Here is a 14,607-nt window from a genome sequence, read left to right on the forward strand (position 1 = left end):
TAAAACAGAGACAAAGATGGACATATATAGGCAAATGAACACGTAAACAGGCCTTATATGGTAAATAAAAAAAAAATAAAACGAAGAATCGTAATACTATTCGAGAATCTTAATCCGTAGGGATTTAGAGTTTTATATATATATATATATATATATCATTTTGGATTTTTATTGTTACAATTCTTTTCGCTCATAATTTATTTTCAATTAATTTTTATCGTGCAAGAATTTATATTGTTAATAACGCTAATATAAATTTTTTGATAAAGAAAGTTTTCTCTTAAAACATATCTAATCTTCGTAAAAACAAAAATAAACCATGTGAATATATTTTAGTAGTTCCATATCGTTGTAAGGGATTTGGTGGCCCTGAGAAGGGCCGTTGTATTTGTTATTTTTGGGAAGGGAACCTTGGAAAGGGGAATTGCATTATTAGGAAAGGGCCCTAAAAAGGGCCGTTTGTATTTATCTTCGAGGATGACGTAACCAAAATCGTTCAATAGAATGTGCTTCTTTAGCGATCGAATGTAATTAAAGGTCAAATTGCTCTTTTTTTTCTTTTTTTTTTTGAACGGTTGAAAAATTTAACCACCAAAACCATAAAGTGTACGTCCTTGTCGTTTCAATGCATAAACGACGTCCATAGCCGTGACAGTCTTTCTTTTAGCATGTTCAGTATAAGTTACTGCATCGCGGATGACGTTTTCAAGGAAGACTTTCAAAACGCCACGAGTTTCTTCGTAAATCAATCCGGATATACGTTTGACACCACCACGACGAGCCAAACGACGAATTGCGGGTTTAGTAATTCCTTGAATATTATCACGAAGAACCTTCCTATGCCGCTTGGCACCTCCCTTTCCCAATCCTTTTCCTCCCTTACCGCGACCAGTCATTTTTTGGTCGATTAAAAAAAAAGAAAGATTAAAAAGAAGAAAATTTACTAGAGCTTTTCACGGAACGATATCTCGAGAACTGAAGCACTCGAATTGGCTGCAACAACAGTTGTGAGGTATCCGATGCATCGAGGCCGCTTTTATAACGTAGATTCTTACGTATCCCCCACCACAACTCTTACGACCAATCAGCGTAACGTTCAACGTACTTTCATATTAAATCGGACGATAGTAAAACTACCGTTGTTTGATCTTTTTTTTTTTCTTTGTTTTTTCTTTTTCTTTTCTTTTTTTTTCTTCTTTTTTTTTTTTCCTTTTTTTTTTAAACATCCAGGTGAACTCGTTTAACGTGCTAATGAAGAAAGCATACAAATTTCTACTATATATTGGTATAATATAAATTCGTAAATATAAATTCATTTATGTTTTTCAAACATCGTATATATTAAATTGGATGTTAAAATTATACGACCATTGCCGGATTGATCGATCGGATGGACGACAATGAATAGCGTATCTATATACGGTCGATATTATTTATCTATTAATTAATAATCCTCCTCTGTGTTGTACGATAGTTTCATTGTCTCGATAGCAAAGGTATTGTTTATTAATATAGATATGTTACGTTAATACGTAAACAATAAAATGACGATCTAATTCACATCACAATATTGTTAATTCTCAATGTAAAAAAGGTATATAAAAATAAAAAAAAAGCCAATTATTATAGTCACCTTATTTCGAAAAGGGGAAACTTATGCTCGAGCTTACGATGTTTCAAATGACATTAAAGATTTATTGTATTCTAATAATATGATCGTATAAAGTTCGCTCTTGTTTTTGTTTTTTTTTTCTCCTGTTAATCGTTTCTACACAATTCTATTTTGTTTGAATTAGAACTATCTTTAAGCTGATACATTTACATGATTATCTTGTTTGGAATGTATACAAGCTAAACATTTTAAATTTTAATAGAAATTGATAGAAATTTTTCTTCTGTATCGAAAGAAAAATTAGAAAAAAGTAAAATTGTCTATGGTATAAAGTGTATCATCAGTAGTATTATTAAAATATTATATATATATATTTTTTTTAATTATTATTATTATAATAAATCGGTATAAATTAAATGAATGAAAATTGAAAATACGATGAGGAAAAAAGGAAGGAAGAAAAACATGTAAATCGATATTGTTTCTTTGATAAGAAAAATTGATGGCCCTGAAAAGGGCCATTTGTATATTTCTCTTTCTCTTTTTTTTTTTTTTTTTTTTTTTTTTTTTAATGAGATATTATATACCTCATAAATAAATTTCTTTATCAACCCGACACCTTTGGATTTTTAGGAACTATTTTCGTTATTGCTTTCTACGGTTTGGGAGAAGTTTTAGTTTTACTAACTGGTGCCTTCATGGTCTTCTTAGTTTTTGATAGAGTTCTCTCGGTTGTGCCGTTTTTTCCGAAATCTTTTTTTTTTTTTTTAGCGACAGCAGCAATAGCAGTAGCAACAATGGTAAAAGCTTTAGAATTGTTTTTAGTAACAACTTCAGAAGACCTGTTTTTATCGACAGGTTTTTTAACGAAACTTATTGATGTCTTGTGAGCTGTCACTTATCTTCTTTTCAATAGATTTGTCGATAATAGTCTTCTTTTCCTTTGGTAATGCGTTTTTCCTTTGCTTTTACATTACCGCTTTTTACCACGGGTGAAAGCTTTTAAACGATCCTGAATCTCCCTTATCTCTGGTTTGCACGACCGTACAATTAGATACAGCATTCTTCAAATATTTCTTTATAAACGGCGTTATATCTTTTTACCGTCAACTAGTATAAGTTGCTACAACATATTTTCTAATTGCTTGAACCTTTACGATCTTTCAACTCTTTTAATGGCGACAATTACCATTTCAAAAGTTGGAGGATAAATTGATTTTGATTTTGAAGCTTTCGCTTTTTATTGCGCCACTTTCTTTACCTTTGATCTGATCATTTCAGTTTGTATTTTCAATTGACAATCCATTTGATTTTGTTCGCTGAATCCTCCATTGCGATGTTTCCTTTTTTATATTCGACTAAGCGAAATGACGAAAGAAAATCGATAGGCTTGTCGAACTGGTATAACAGAATAATATAATTTCTTTTTATACGTTGTATGTGTGTGTATATATATTAAGGTGTCCCATAAGTTTTTCTTTTTCTTTTTTTGGATGAAATCCTAGCTTCACAACAGTTGAAGGTCGATTTTCCTTAGACCAATGTGCATTGAAAATGCACATTTTGATATAAAATCCAAATCTCATTTCCAGTGACGAGGATCTTTAAAAAAGGATTTTTTTCATATTGCTAAAGAAGCAGATCGCACGTAGAAATGTGGTTCATAAGGTTGGTCTCTGTTAATTGGCGTGAAATTTCAAACTTTACCAATTCATATATCCCATCTTGATTAAATGATCATGTACCGTTGTCCTGGGAATTTTAGTGGCATCCACTATCTTGCGGATTTTCAGCGAGCATATTCTTGATGAGGTCCGTATCTGTCGTTCCTGGGCGGCTGCTGCGGTCTTCATCTTTTTCAAATCAAAATTGCCAGCTCTAAATTTCTTCGATTCTAATAGTCGTAGTATCAATCCCATAAACGATGCGAATCTCATCTGCAGTGTCCTTTACACTATTACCTTTATTAAAGCAATGAAGCATAACATGCCGTAAATACTTCTTTTGGCTATCCATATTAAACAGCGTAGAAAAAAATGTTAAAAGAGACTTTTTCAATAACGAAACATATTTTGAAAGAGCTATAAGACGACTGAAATTGATGCCATAAAGGGACAATAAATAAACCTACATGTTTACTAACATAGCCTGCTTGAGGTCATACCTTCAGCTTAGCGTGGAAAAAACTTATATATATATTATATATTATATATATATATATATATATATATATACACTTAGAATAGTAGATGTCGCTAGTTTCGCTCACGCTGCTTGTCGCGACATCTTTCGCCATTTTCGATAAGCGTCGCAACATCAATAACATGAATTCTCAAATATGTATGGCGGCTAATAGGAAGGCATATTCGTAATTATAAGATCCCTATATATTCTAATTTGTGATATGAAATAATACATTTCAATCCAATATTTGATATTTATAGAGTGTAAGAAAACAAGTATTATAAAATGTTGTACTCTATCTCTTTCTAACGTACAAATAAAACGAAAAGGAAAACTAAAACGCTTTATCTCAATCTCTCTCTTTCTCTCGTCGTTTCTTTTTTTTTCGTTTTATTCTCCTTACACCATGGCTCGTTTCATCTTTTCGTTGATTTATCTTGGCTATAAAAATTTCATTTTTAAGGAAGGTTAGGTAGATAAACGATCGTTCGTTCCCGCCAACGGCATTGCCGCCTCTTGGGAATACTGGCATTATCCTTTTATATTTATGTCACGTGACCCAAGTTACATCTTATGATTCGTTGTTGCATTTCTAATCTAACCTAACCTTAACAACTACTAGCATACTATAGATAATATTTTCATATTAATTGCTGATTAAATTTGATTATCTGATTTCGTTTGAAAATTGTTCGTAATAGTTATAATTTTGATTGATTATATCGTTAAACAAAAATCAATATTGTTTATTAATAAAACGTATTCTATACGTTAATACGTAATTTTATTTGTTGTATTAAAGACAACGGGTTCAATGGGCTTATACGTAATTCGATGATCGAAATTGTAAATCCAAGAGAATGTCAATCCTTTTATGTAACTTGCGATTGAAAATACGTGGAGGCAAGCCATAAAAAATCATTTTTATGATTCTATTTCTATCTCGCTGTACTGCGTTACTAAGTTACCATGAAATAATGTCCCATCAAATTTATATACTATATATGACTACATGTTTATATATATATATATATACTTAGTTTAATAGATATTTTAATTGGCAACTTTGTAGAAATTATAATATAACCTGTTATAATCTAAAGCGTTTATTCGCATCAGGCAGATAGAGAAGGCAGAAGAAAGAACAGAGGACTATGAAAATCTTAAGTCGTGCATGAATTTTGACCTATTTCGAAAAGAAGATATCTTTGCAACATCCATCAAGAACTTCCTGGGTTGAGGCTTAATTGTTCATAGTGATGACATGTTTTATATATGTAGGTAAGAAGGATATTGTAACTATAATGCATTATCATTAATTTTGTTACATGTTAAAAGAAGATGATTTGATTTTCAATTTTTCAATTAAAGAGAAATAACGGAGTCAATCGACTTTTCTCATAATGCTGATTAAACGAGAAACTGTGAAAGACCTTGCAATGAGAGCCTATGATCCAAATTAAAACAATCAATGATATTACAGTTGATGAAGGATTTTATAATTGTAAAAAAAAAAAAAAAAACTTAAAAATATTACTATCGATCATACATACAATAGCACAAACAAGATTAGCTGAAATATTAGAATGTGATAGGAAAATTCATTGTAAGTCATTGTTCATAATATTTAGAATTTATTCTTAGATCAAATTCATTAAAAAAAATAAAAAGGTGACAGTAATACTATCGACAATTTTCAAAGAAATTCTAAATTTCCTTAAATAAAACTGAAGTAAATAAGACAATAATTGAATAACAAAAAAAGTACAAAATAGCATAGATAAAAAGTATTAATATATTTATCAATATTACATAAAAATAACATATATATTATAAATGTATATCGTATAGAAATATATTTATACTTTAATAAATTAAACGTACGAATGAATATGCATAATGATTTATATAATAAAAACTCAAGCGTTTATTTAATTTTCTTATTTCTTATATATCGATATCCGTGATAAGCAAGCTACAAAAGCGAATAACGTAAACAAATGTATTTATGATAGTTCGAGGTTTTTTTTTAATATATTTTTTATTTTTTAGAACAAGTGACTCATGATGTTTTCGTTAACGTTTCGTTAATGACTCATGATGTATGCGTTTCGTTTGCACGGCAAACGCATTAACACATAAATATTTTATGTATAACAATGCACAGGAGCATTGCTAATGGCGACGTTACGTCAACGAAGATGTCTGCGTTACAATGACATACGGAACACATGACAATATTTTGGTTGAATATATTTTTCTAATACTTCATCGCGAAAAATTATGATCAATGGAGATTAAGATTGAGACTTGATTGAATTTTTAATCGATGAAATTAAAAAATTATCGCGAAATTTTGGACGTTACGTGTCTAGGATAAAAATAAAAAAAAAAAAAAAAAAAAAAAAAAAAAAAAAATAGAAAAACCTGAATGACGGTCGAAAAATTTTACGAATAATTTTGATGAAAAAGTAGGAAGAGAAGATCCAAATATTTGAAAGATTCATATTCATTTCCCTAGATGACGCTAATAATTGTAAAAAAAGCGGTACGTTAACGCAACGCACGTTTGTCTGGACTGTATTCGTTAGCGACAACGCACCGTACACGCTACGGCAACGTTGCGTTTGGGTTGCGTTCATTTGCATCGGCCCTTATGTTAGATCGTAAACAAACGAGCATTAAAACGAGGTAAATTGTAAGAGTATATTATCGTATAATAAAATCTATATTTTATTATAAAAAGTACGTCCATAACTGTATACGTACAATAAAACGTCCGATAGTTTTACATCAATGTATTTATTCTAGAAGTGTTGTACGTAAACGTACGTTACGTACATACGTTCGTAGAAAACGACGTCCGTCGTCAAAATGGACGTTCTTTCAACGTTCGTGTAATACCAATTTACGTCCGATGGAAAATAAACGGACGTTGACAATAATTCACGTTCATAGTACTTGAATTCTTTATTATATACGATAATATATATATATATTTTTTTTTTTACAATAAATATCGTTTTAATATTACGTGTATCTATAGCCGTATATTTGTCCTAGAACGAACGTTGGACACGTCGCGACGCACGTTCTGTATTGTATACTCGTGAATACAGCGGATTCGCGCGAACGTACAGTCAGTCGTCCGTTGCGTGGCAATCGTGCTGGGTATTCATCATTTTTATAGCTTTTAGCTTGTTATTATTAAAAAAAAAAACTAAATAAATAAATAAATAAATAAATAAAAAATGGCAAATAACGTTGATACCGGGTTATTAATTAGCGAAGTAGAAAAAAGAGCTGTAATATGGGATACCTCCAATGAGTATTATAAGGATAAAAACAAAAAAAATGCAGCGTGGGATGAAATATGTTCTACTTTATCGAGAAATTATAAAACAGAATGCCCAACGCAGAAAAAATTAATTTGTAAGTATATTATTTTTAGCGAGATAAGTAGAATAATTTTATTGTATTATTAGAATAATTTTTTTTTTATCATTTACGAATTAAACGACGTTAAGCGATTTTGAGCGCAATCGAAAGTTATATTCTCGATATATGTACAACGTGTATCGATTTACCATCCTATATAAATTTTATTTAATCGAACATCGAATACATATTCAATGTAGAGTTTGATAATCGGTAATTAAAAATCCATTTATTTATTAATAAATCAATAAGCTGAAATAAGAATTTAAGTAAATTCTTATGTAATTCAAATGTAAGCGTCGTTAAAAAATATTTAAATTATAGCAATGTTACTTTTTGGCAATCGTGTAGGAAGAATTGGGATGCCACGAGAGTGTTACCATTTCATGTTTTTTTAAAGAGAAAAATTTCGCAATATCATAAAATCTAAATCCTTCCCGATTCATATCTCATGTATATAAATAAACTTCAAAATTTGTATCTGCTAGAACTAACAATCCAATTAGAAAAAAGAAAGAAAGAAAGAAGAAGAAAAAAAAAAAAATATTCTTATATAAAGTTCAATAAAGTTCGAATATTCGTTCGACCTTAATCGTACAAATATGTTTTCCGTCAATTACTCTTAAACCAATTAAGAAATTTTGCACGAATTTGAAATCCTTCTCTTATCTTGTTCCATGTATTTTTATCCGCTTTTTATTACATTCCAAATAGTTCTGCATACTATTAAAATTATCTTACTGGCAGTCGTTCTAACAATTCTAAAATTATAGTTCAAATCTTTGAAACTGTATTCAGTGGCAGAGATATCTAGAATAATATATATATAGTTTAACACTGTTAATCCTCTAATTATATTAACAAATTAATAAAATTATAATAACCGTGTTTATAATTATGTTTTTAAAATATAAATTTCTTTTTTTGTCTTAGTACAAGATATAATATCGAAATGGAGATCAATCCGGGACAATTATATCCGTAGTTTAAAAAAACAAACCGAGATTTGTAAATCTTGTTCGGGTGTAAAAAAAATGAAACCATATATTTACGGAAACCAATTATCATTTTTAAAGAAAAATAAAGAATTGCAAAATACGGATGATAATTCAAAAGATAATATTCAGAAAGTGATCCAATATAAAGAAATTAGTGATGCAGAAGAGGATATTGAATTAAACATACATGGAACATCCATTTCTACTGTAAGTGAATCGATTAAGATAATCAGAGCGTCGTATTATTTTGTTCAATTTTTTTTTTATAATTGTTGTGTGAATCTTTTAGACCTCGGTAATACCAACTAAAAGAAAGCGATTTGATATTGAACGGTCATTGATGGACTTCATGTATGCTAACATGACGAAAAAGAGTCCAGTGGAAGAGGACGAGGATTTGGCATTTTTTTATTCATTACTTTCGTCGGTAAAAACCTTAACTGCGGATCAAAAATTTATCTTTCGCTTGAAAATAATGCAATATTTGCAAAATCTCAAAAATTGATATGTCATATAGGATCGTATATTTATCCATCTTATGTACATAAATGTTACAATGTTATACTCGTCAATGTATATTCTCTATTTCCTTTGCCAATTGATACTTACAAAAGAAGCAACGCATGTATATCGTGTACACTTATGTTCGTATAAAATGACGTCCGTTTCGACGGACGTCGTTTAAAATCTCGATCATCCCCTTTTAACAATTAAACTTTGGTAACATTACACTTGTCTTCAGGATCTGGGAAAAGGTTTCGAACAGGTATTGACCTATTTATTATTATATCCTAATTTCCTAAATCATTAGAAATCACATTTTCAAGAAATGTATTTCGAATAATAATATTTCAAATTACAAAGGATAAGAGGTACATTAGGACAGCTGCCATATATAAGAAAATGAATGTAATATAATAAATAATAAAATAAAAATGAATGATAGTTTTATTATCTCTATGATTTTTACGGATTAAAGTTTACTTTTTGGATTTGGATTCATCTTTTATTTATATTTCATTTATACATCGCGTAAGTATTTAGATGCTGAATAAATAGTAAATAGTGAAAATTTTCTTTGTCAGGTATATATATATATATATATATATATATATATCTTCTACCTCTTTTAAATAATTCAATAAATAAAAATATAAAATGTTTCATATCGTTAAAAAGATTTTGTGGCCCTGAAAAGAGCCATTAAATCAATAAAATGTTTAGCAACTAGATATAATTAAAATCGTATAATTTCTTTTTTTGTCGAATATTTCTGGCAGTTTGACTATCAAAACCATAAATAGTACGTCCTTGCCGTTTCAATGTATATATGACGTCTATAACCATGATTATGTTCTTCGTTTAGTATATTCGTTCACCATAAATTACTACATTACGGCATTTTCCAGGAAGACATTTAAAGTTATCTTGAGTTTCTTCATAAATCAATCCAAAGATACTTTTGATAATACCACGTTAAAAGCCAAATGACGATTCGCAGGTTTGGTAATTCCTTGAATATTATTACGAAGTACGTACATATCTTCCTGAGTATCTATCTTTAGCAATTTTTTTTTCTTCCCTTTTTTCCCGACCAGTCATATTTGTTTGATTAAATATAAGATAAAAACTATTAAGTCTGTTCTGAAATCTTATTATACTATATTAGAAAATTAAAGAATTAATTGTCGTCCTAATCTTCACCGTCGATAGAGTTGCAATCACTTTGAAAATAATTCCCTTTCATATCCACTACCTTTTCCCATCGTTTTTCCCAATTTTTTAAACTCTCCTCGAATTCAACTTTTGGAATGAGCATTAGCTGTTTCGTCACATTCTCTTCTAATTCCTTAACGTTATTAAATTGGCTTCCCTTCAAGGCCTTGTTTAATCTGGGAAATAGCCAGTAATCGCACGGAGATATATCCGGACTATAAGGAGGTTGTTGTAATTCAATTATTGCGTGTTTCGTTAAAAATTCCCTTATGATATTGCAAGTACGGACAGTTACGTCGTGATGTATCACCCAATTACCAATACTCCACAATTGGGAACGTTTTAATCTAACAGCAGTATATAATCTGTCGAGGACCTTTTGGTAATATTCCTTATCAATCATTTGATATGGCGGAGCAAATTCATAATGGACAATTCCTTCGTAATCGAAAAAAACTAGGAGTAATACTTTTATATTTGAATTAAAACGTGGTTTTTTCGATTGATACGGCATCCAATGAGAAGATGGAAGTTCCGTATTGGAAATATATTCGTGACCACAGATCCATGTTTCATTCCCAGTTATTATCTTTTTCAATAATTCAGGATTTTTTCTTACCGTTTCCAAATTATCCTCGGCGATTTCCATTCTAATGTCCTTCATATATTGCGAAAGTATCCGCGGTACGAATCTTTTAAACACCCGAATCATATTCAGATTATATATTAAAATTTCGATAATAATGTTTCTTGAAATTTCAAGATCGTCCATTAACTGTTGGATTGTTATACGACGATTTTGTTTTATCGCAATTCGAACGCGTTCAATACTTTCTGAAAGTATCGATAATTTTGGAACACTAGTATCACTTTCAAACAAATTTTGCCCATCTTGAAATCGTTTAAACCATTCTTCTATTTCTTTGTCATGAACAGTCTCAACCCCATATACCTTACGAAGCATTTTGATTGTTTCCGCACACGTATGCCCAAGTTTTTGACAAAATTGTATACAAACACGTTGCTCTACGTATTTTAACATAATAGAAAATTTAAGAAATTAAACAGTCAGATGTTTTGTAACACTCACTCAACTGCGAACTGTTCCTCGTTAATGATCAACACGGTCGTGTTATTTAGCAAGAACACTCATGAAGAAGATTTTCTAAATTAAAATATTTAATATTTTATTCCTACAATAGTTTAAATAATCAATATAGAAAGATTTATCCGTAGGTCGGATATTTTATAGACAGATTGTATTCCAAAGAATTTAAGGAACAATCGAAATAAGTCTTTGGGAAGGTTTTTAGTTTATGTATATATATATATGTATATAAATGTGTATATATATATATATACATATATATACATACACATAAATATATATATATATATATATATATATATATATATATACACACGTATATGTATATTAATATATATATTTCTCGGAAATATTTTTTTGCTGTTTCTTGGATTTCTTGTCATTCTATTATTGGTGAATTCAAACCTCTAACGTTCATTCATCTTAACAATGATTGGATGGTCCTCGACAAAGAATATCGTTAATTTATTTAAATACAGAATAAAAAAAGGTTTTTCTTTTTTGATTATATATTTTATTTTATTTTCTTTTAATTAAGATAAATCAGTAGAGAGGAGTACGAAGGGAAAGTATAGAAGACTAACAATTTGTAGAATGAAAACATGCCATTACTTACTAAATATATTACAATTATAATAAAATGCTTGACGTTAAATCCGGAAAGAAAAGAAAATATAAAAGAGGGACTTTTAACTCGAGACCGCTTTTCTAACGTAGATCCTAATCTATTTCCCACCATAAATCTTAGAACCAATCACCTTAATTCCTTTCAACCGAATTGTATCCTTCATAAAAATCATTAAATTAAATTATATAGATAAGTTTATAAAATATTAATTGCTATAAAATTTAATAGTTCTCTTTATGTAGAATTTTAAAAGATTTACTTTTTATTATAGAAATGTTATAAAACTGAAATTTTATACAAAAGAAATATATCATCGAATATCCAAACGTATATATATATATATATACATACGTAAATACATTGAAGGTAATTGAACGAACGTATGTGATATATGAAAAGACATATAGTTAACAATCAAATGTATTATTTTTATAAATTAGAAAATAATATAATATGAAGATCAAGCCATTTAGGTCAAGTTACAATGGTAGAAATGCACGAAGTGCTCTGATTGGTGCGCTCGATGAGTAGCCATTCCCTATATAAACGAGCACGCGACTGGTTCGCTTCATTCCGCTCGATTCCGTACGTGGAGCCATATCGAATACTTTACAGCTAAAGAACAAAAAAAAAAAGAAATCTTATCCGAAGATGCCGCCAAAAGCCAGTGGTAAAGCAGTGAAGAAAGCTGGTAAGGCACAAAAGAATATCAGTAAAACCGACAAGAAGAAAAAAAGAAAGAGGAAGGAAAGTTATGCCATTTATATTTACAAAGTACTCAAACAAGTTCATCCTGATACCGGAATTTCAAGCAAAGCTATGAGTATTATGAATAGTTTCGTTAACGACGTTTTCGAACGTATAGCTGCTGAAGCTTCAAGATTGGCTCATTACAACAAACGCTCGACTATAACTTCCCGAGAGATACAAACTGCCGTACGACTTTTACTTCCAGGTGAACTCGCTAAACACGCCGTTAGCGAAGGCACCAAAGCTGTTACTAAATACACCAGTTCAAAATGAATTGATAATATGTGGTGCATGCAAACGGCCCTTTTTAGGGCCACAAATAATTTCTTTACGTTGGATATTTTCTCTGAATTATATTTTCTCCGTAATTTTTTAGATTAAGATACGAGACTAAAATTAAAAATTCCTTATAAACATATAAAATATTCCCGTATAGATGTTATAAATTAGGGTGGTATATCTATAAAATATTTTTATATAAATATATAAAGTTTTTATTGCAGTAGTGAAAATTATTTTTCTTTTGTTTTTTTTTTTTTTTAGAAAATGTGTTTTCTACTTAAGTGCTTAAAAGTACCGTTTGAAAGGGAAAGTTCTTTTTTTCTTTTGTTCTTTCAAGAATTCTCATTAATTTCGTTTATTATTTTTCTAAAGATCTCTAAACTCTCGGTACGTTTCTATTCAGAAATTTCTATTCAGTAAAATCTTTTCAACTTTCTAACATTGTTAAAAAACTCTTCATATAATAAAATAGAGAATTTCTATTGTACCGACCAAAGTCGAAGAGGATTAAGTTATGTACTTGGGAAGTCGGTAATATTCCTTTGTTAGGCTAGGTCAAAGATCAAAATATATTACCCCGATAGATACAGTGTCAATAGGGAAGATTTTCGATCATTAGCCTATCCCTTTCCCTCTATCCCATTCACACTATTAACACTCTTAAAATTCGACAGCATACTATGAGATTTTTCCTACATATAATGGACATATTGTAAAAAGCCTTTATCATCAACATAAAAAGACATAAGACTTAAGACATAATACAGTAAACACAATTATATATGATTGGTTATAAATCATAAGCTTCGACCAATCATAACCAATCATGAAAAAAATTGCGGTAAAATATAATTCTTAAAGTGTTTAAATCCTATTTGCTGCATCTTCCTTTTTCTATAGTACTCACAAATTATACAAACGTAATATCTAAATGTTATTGACAAAAAGTCCAACGTACTGTATGTACGTATTTACTATGTACATATATACATAACCTCAAAATCTCTATAACATTGTTATACGTATGTCGTTTGTTTTCACGAACGATTAAACAACATCGACTGGGCAGCCATTGTTGCATATCCATTGATAAGACAATCGAATCATTTGATAGCGTCATAGGAGCGAGATCAATTCGTTTTTCTTTTTTAATCGAGATTCATGGTATATACGGTTATAATAAATAAATCATGAAAATTAGTACACGATGATCATATCATACATATCCTTCGTTTAAGAAGGATACAATGATCCTTTGTTGTTTTCTTGGTTATGTTTTGTTTGAATTATTTTTTTCAGTTATTTATTTTTCTTCATCTTTTTTTTTTTCTTTTTTTTTAAATATAACCACATATGTATTCTTTCCTTTAATTTAGAATTTATTTGAAATTTTTTTAATAACCGCCGATAAAATTAATGTGCTATCTATGAAAAAAATTCGAAGATTATAAAAATATCTTTGAACGCGATTATGTCATATAAATACACCCGCTGTATTTTCTTTTTCTCTTTTTTTTTTTCACGGTTGAATATAACTGTAGACGATTAAAAAAAAAAAAAAAAAAAAAAAAAAAAAACAATGCCGTGCGAATTTAACAATTAGTTATACGTACATATTTCATGGTCAATTGTAGATGAAAAAAATATTACATGTTTTTGTGAATACTTCATCATTCTTTTCTACTCACTTTTTTTTGTCGTCTCTCTCTCTCTCTCTCTCTTTTTCCTTTTGACGTATCAAAACAATACGTGTTGCATCAATAATAGGTTGTAAAAAAATACGTGTGCAATATTAAAATTACTTTCAAGCAGGAGTGGGGTGGTATTGGCCGACCGTTTTCGACCAATTAGATTCTCATTCTTTTCAAGGACATTCTACTAAAACGTTTTA

General features: G+C 29.6%; 4 protein-coding genes and 2 long non-coding RNA genes across 7 annotated transcripts; 3 read left to right on the top strand and 3 right to left on the bottom strand.

Moving 5' to 3' along the window:
* Positions 1-359: 359 nt before the first annotated feature.
* LOC124432915 (histone H4) lies at positions 360-1,023 on the bottom strand. Its single transcript, XM_046982256.1, has one exon. It carries the CDS (start codon positions 894-896, stop codon positions 585-587), a length of 312 nt encoding a protein of 103 aa, XP_046838212.1. The 5' UTR covers positions 897-1,023; the 3' UTR covers positions 360-584.
* A 1,307-nt stretch (positions 1,024-2,330) lies between these two features.
* On the bottom strand, positions 2,331-3,789 carry LOC124432917. The gene is made up of 2 exons (XR_006944392.1): positions 3,744-3,789; positions 2,331-3,573 (listed from the first exon to the last, which is right to left on the bottom strand). It is a non-coding gene; the product is annotated as an uncharacterized LOC124432917 (long non-coding RNA).
* A 916-nt stretch (positions 3,790-4,705) lies between these two features.
* LOC124432916 lies at positions 4,706-5,354 on the top strand. The gene is made up of 2 exons (XR_006944391.1): positions 4,706-5,077; positions 5,168-5,354. It is a non-coding gene; the product is annotated as an uncharacterized LOC124432916 (long non-coding RNA).
* Positions 5,355-6,198: 844 nt separating this feature from the next.
* LOC124432913 lies at positions 6,199-9,177 on the top strand. Of its 2 annotated transcripts, XM_046982252.1 has the most exons (5): positions 6,199-6,487; positions 6,860-6,967; positions 7,083-7,228; positions 8,168-8,439; positions 8,522-9,177. In XM_046982252.1, exons 1-5 carry the CDS (start codon positions 6,453-6,455, stop codon positions 8,735-8,737), a joined length of 777 nt encoding a protein of 258 aa, XP_046838208.1. In that variant the 5' UTR covers positions 6,199-6,452; the 3' UTR covers positions 8,738-9,177. The 2 variants fall into 2 exon arrangements, with proteins under 2 accessions (XP_046838208.1, XP_046838209.1); XM_046982253.1 differs by lacking the exon at positions 6,860-6,967 and having other exon boundaries at positions 6,203-6,487.
* Positions 9,178-9,925: 748 nt separating this feature from the next.
* LOC124422038 (histone-lysine N-methyltransferase SETMAR-like) lies at positions 9,926-10,912 on the bottom strand. Its single transcript, XM_046957922.1, has one exon. It carries the CDS (start codon positions 10,910-10,912, stop codon positions 9,926-9,928), a length of 987 nt encoding a protein of 328 aa, XP_046813878.1.
* A 1,160-nt stretch (positions 10,913-12,072) lies between these two features.
* Positions 12,073-12,746, top strand: LOC124432918 (histone H2B-like). The gene has a single exon (XM_046982257.1). It carries the CDS (start codon positions 12,336-12,338, stop codon positions 12,705-12,707), a length of 372 nt encoding a protein of 123 aa, XP_046838213.1. The 5' UTR covers positions 12,073-12,335; the 3' UTR covers positions 12,708-12,746.
* The last annotated feature ends 1,861 nt before the right edge of the window (positions 12,747-14,607 follow it).

Source organism: Vespa crabro, chromosome 2, assembly GCF_910589235.1.
Source record: "Vespa crabro chromosome 2, iyVesCrab1.2, whole genome shotgun sequence".
NCBI classification, from domain to species: Eukaryota; Metazoa; Arthropoda; class Insecta; order Hymenoptera; family Vespidae; genus Vespa; species Vespa crabro.

Coding starts and splice junctions, on each gene's coding strand:
- LOC124432918 (XM_046982257.1), top strand. CDS start 12,336: ATGCCGCCAAAAGCCAGTGGTAAAGCAGTGAAGAAAGCTGGTAAGGCA.
- LOC124432915 (XM_046982256.1), bottom strand. CDS start 896: ATGACTGGTCGCGGTAAGGGAGGAAAAGGATTGGGAAAGGGAGGTGCC.
- LOC124432913 (XM_046982252.1), top strand. CDS start 6,453: ATGTTAGATCGTAAACAAACGAGCATTAAAACGAG. Junction 6,488..6,859: donor CAAACGAGCATTAAAACGAG/GTAAATTGTAAG, acceptor TATTTGTCCTAG/AACGAACGTTGGACACGTCG. Junction 8,440..8,521: donor ATGGAACATCCATTTCTACT/GTAAGTGAATCG, acceptor TGAATCTTTTAG/ACCTCGGTAATACCAACTAA.
- LOC124422038 (XM_046957922.1), bottom strand. CDS start 10,912: ATGCTTCGTAAGGTATATGGGGTTGAGACTGTTCATGACAAAGAAATA.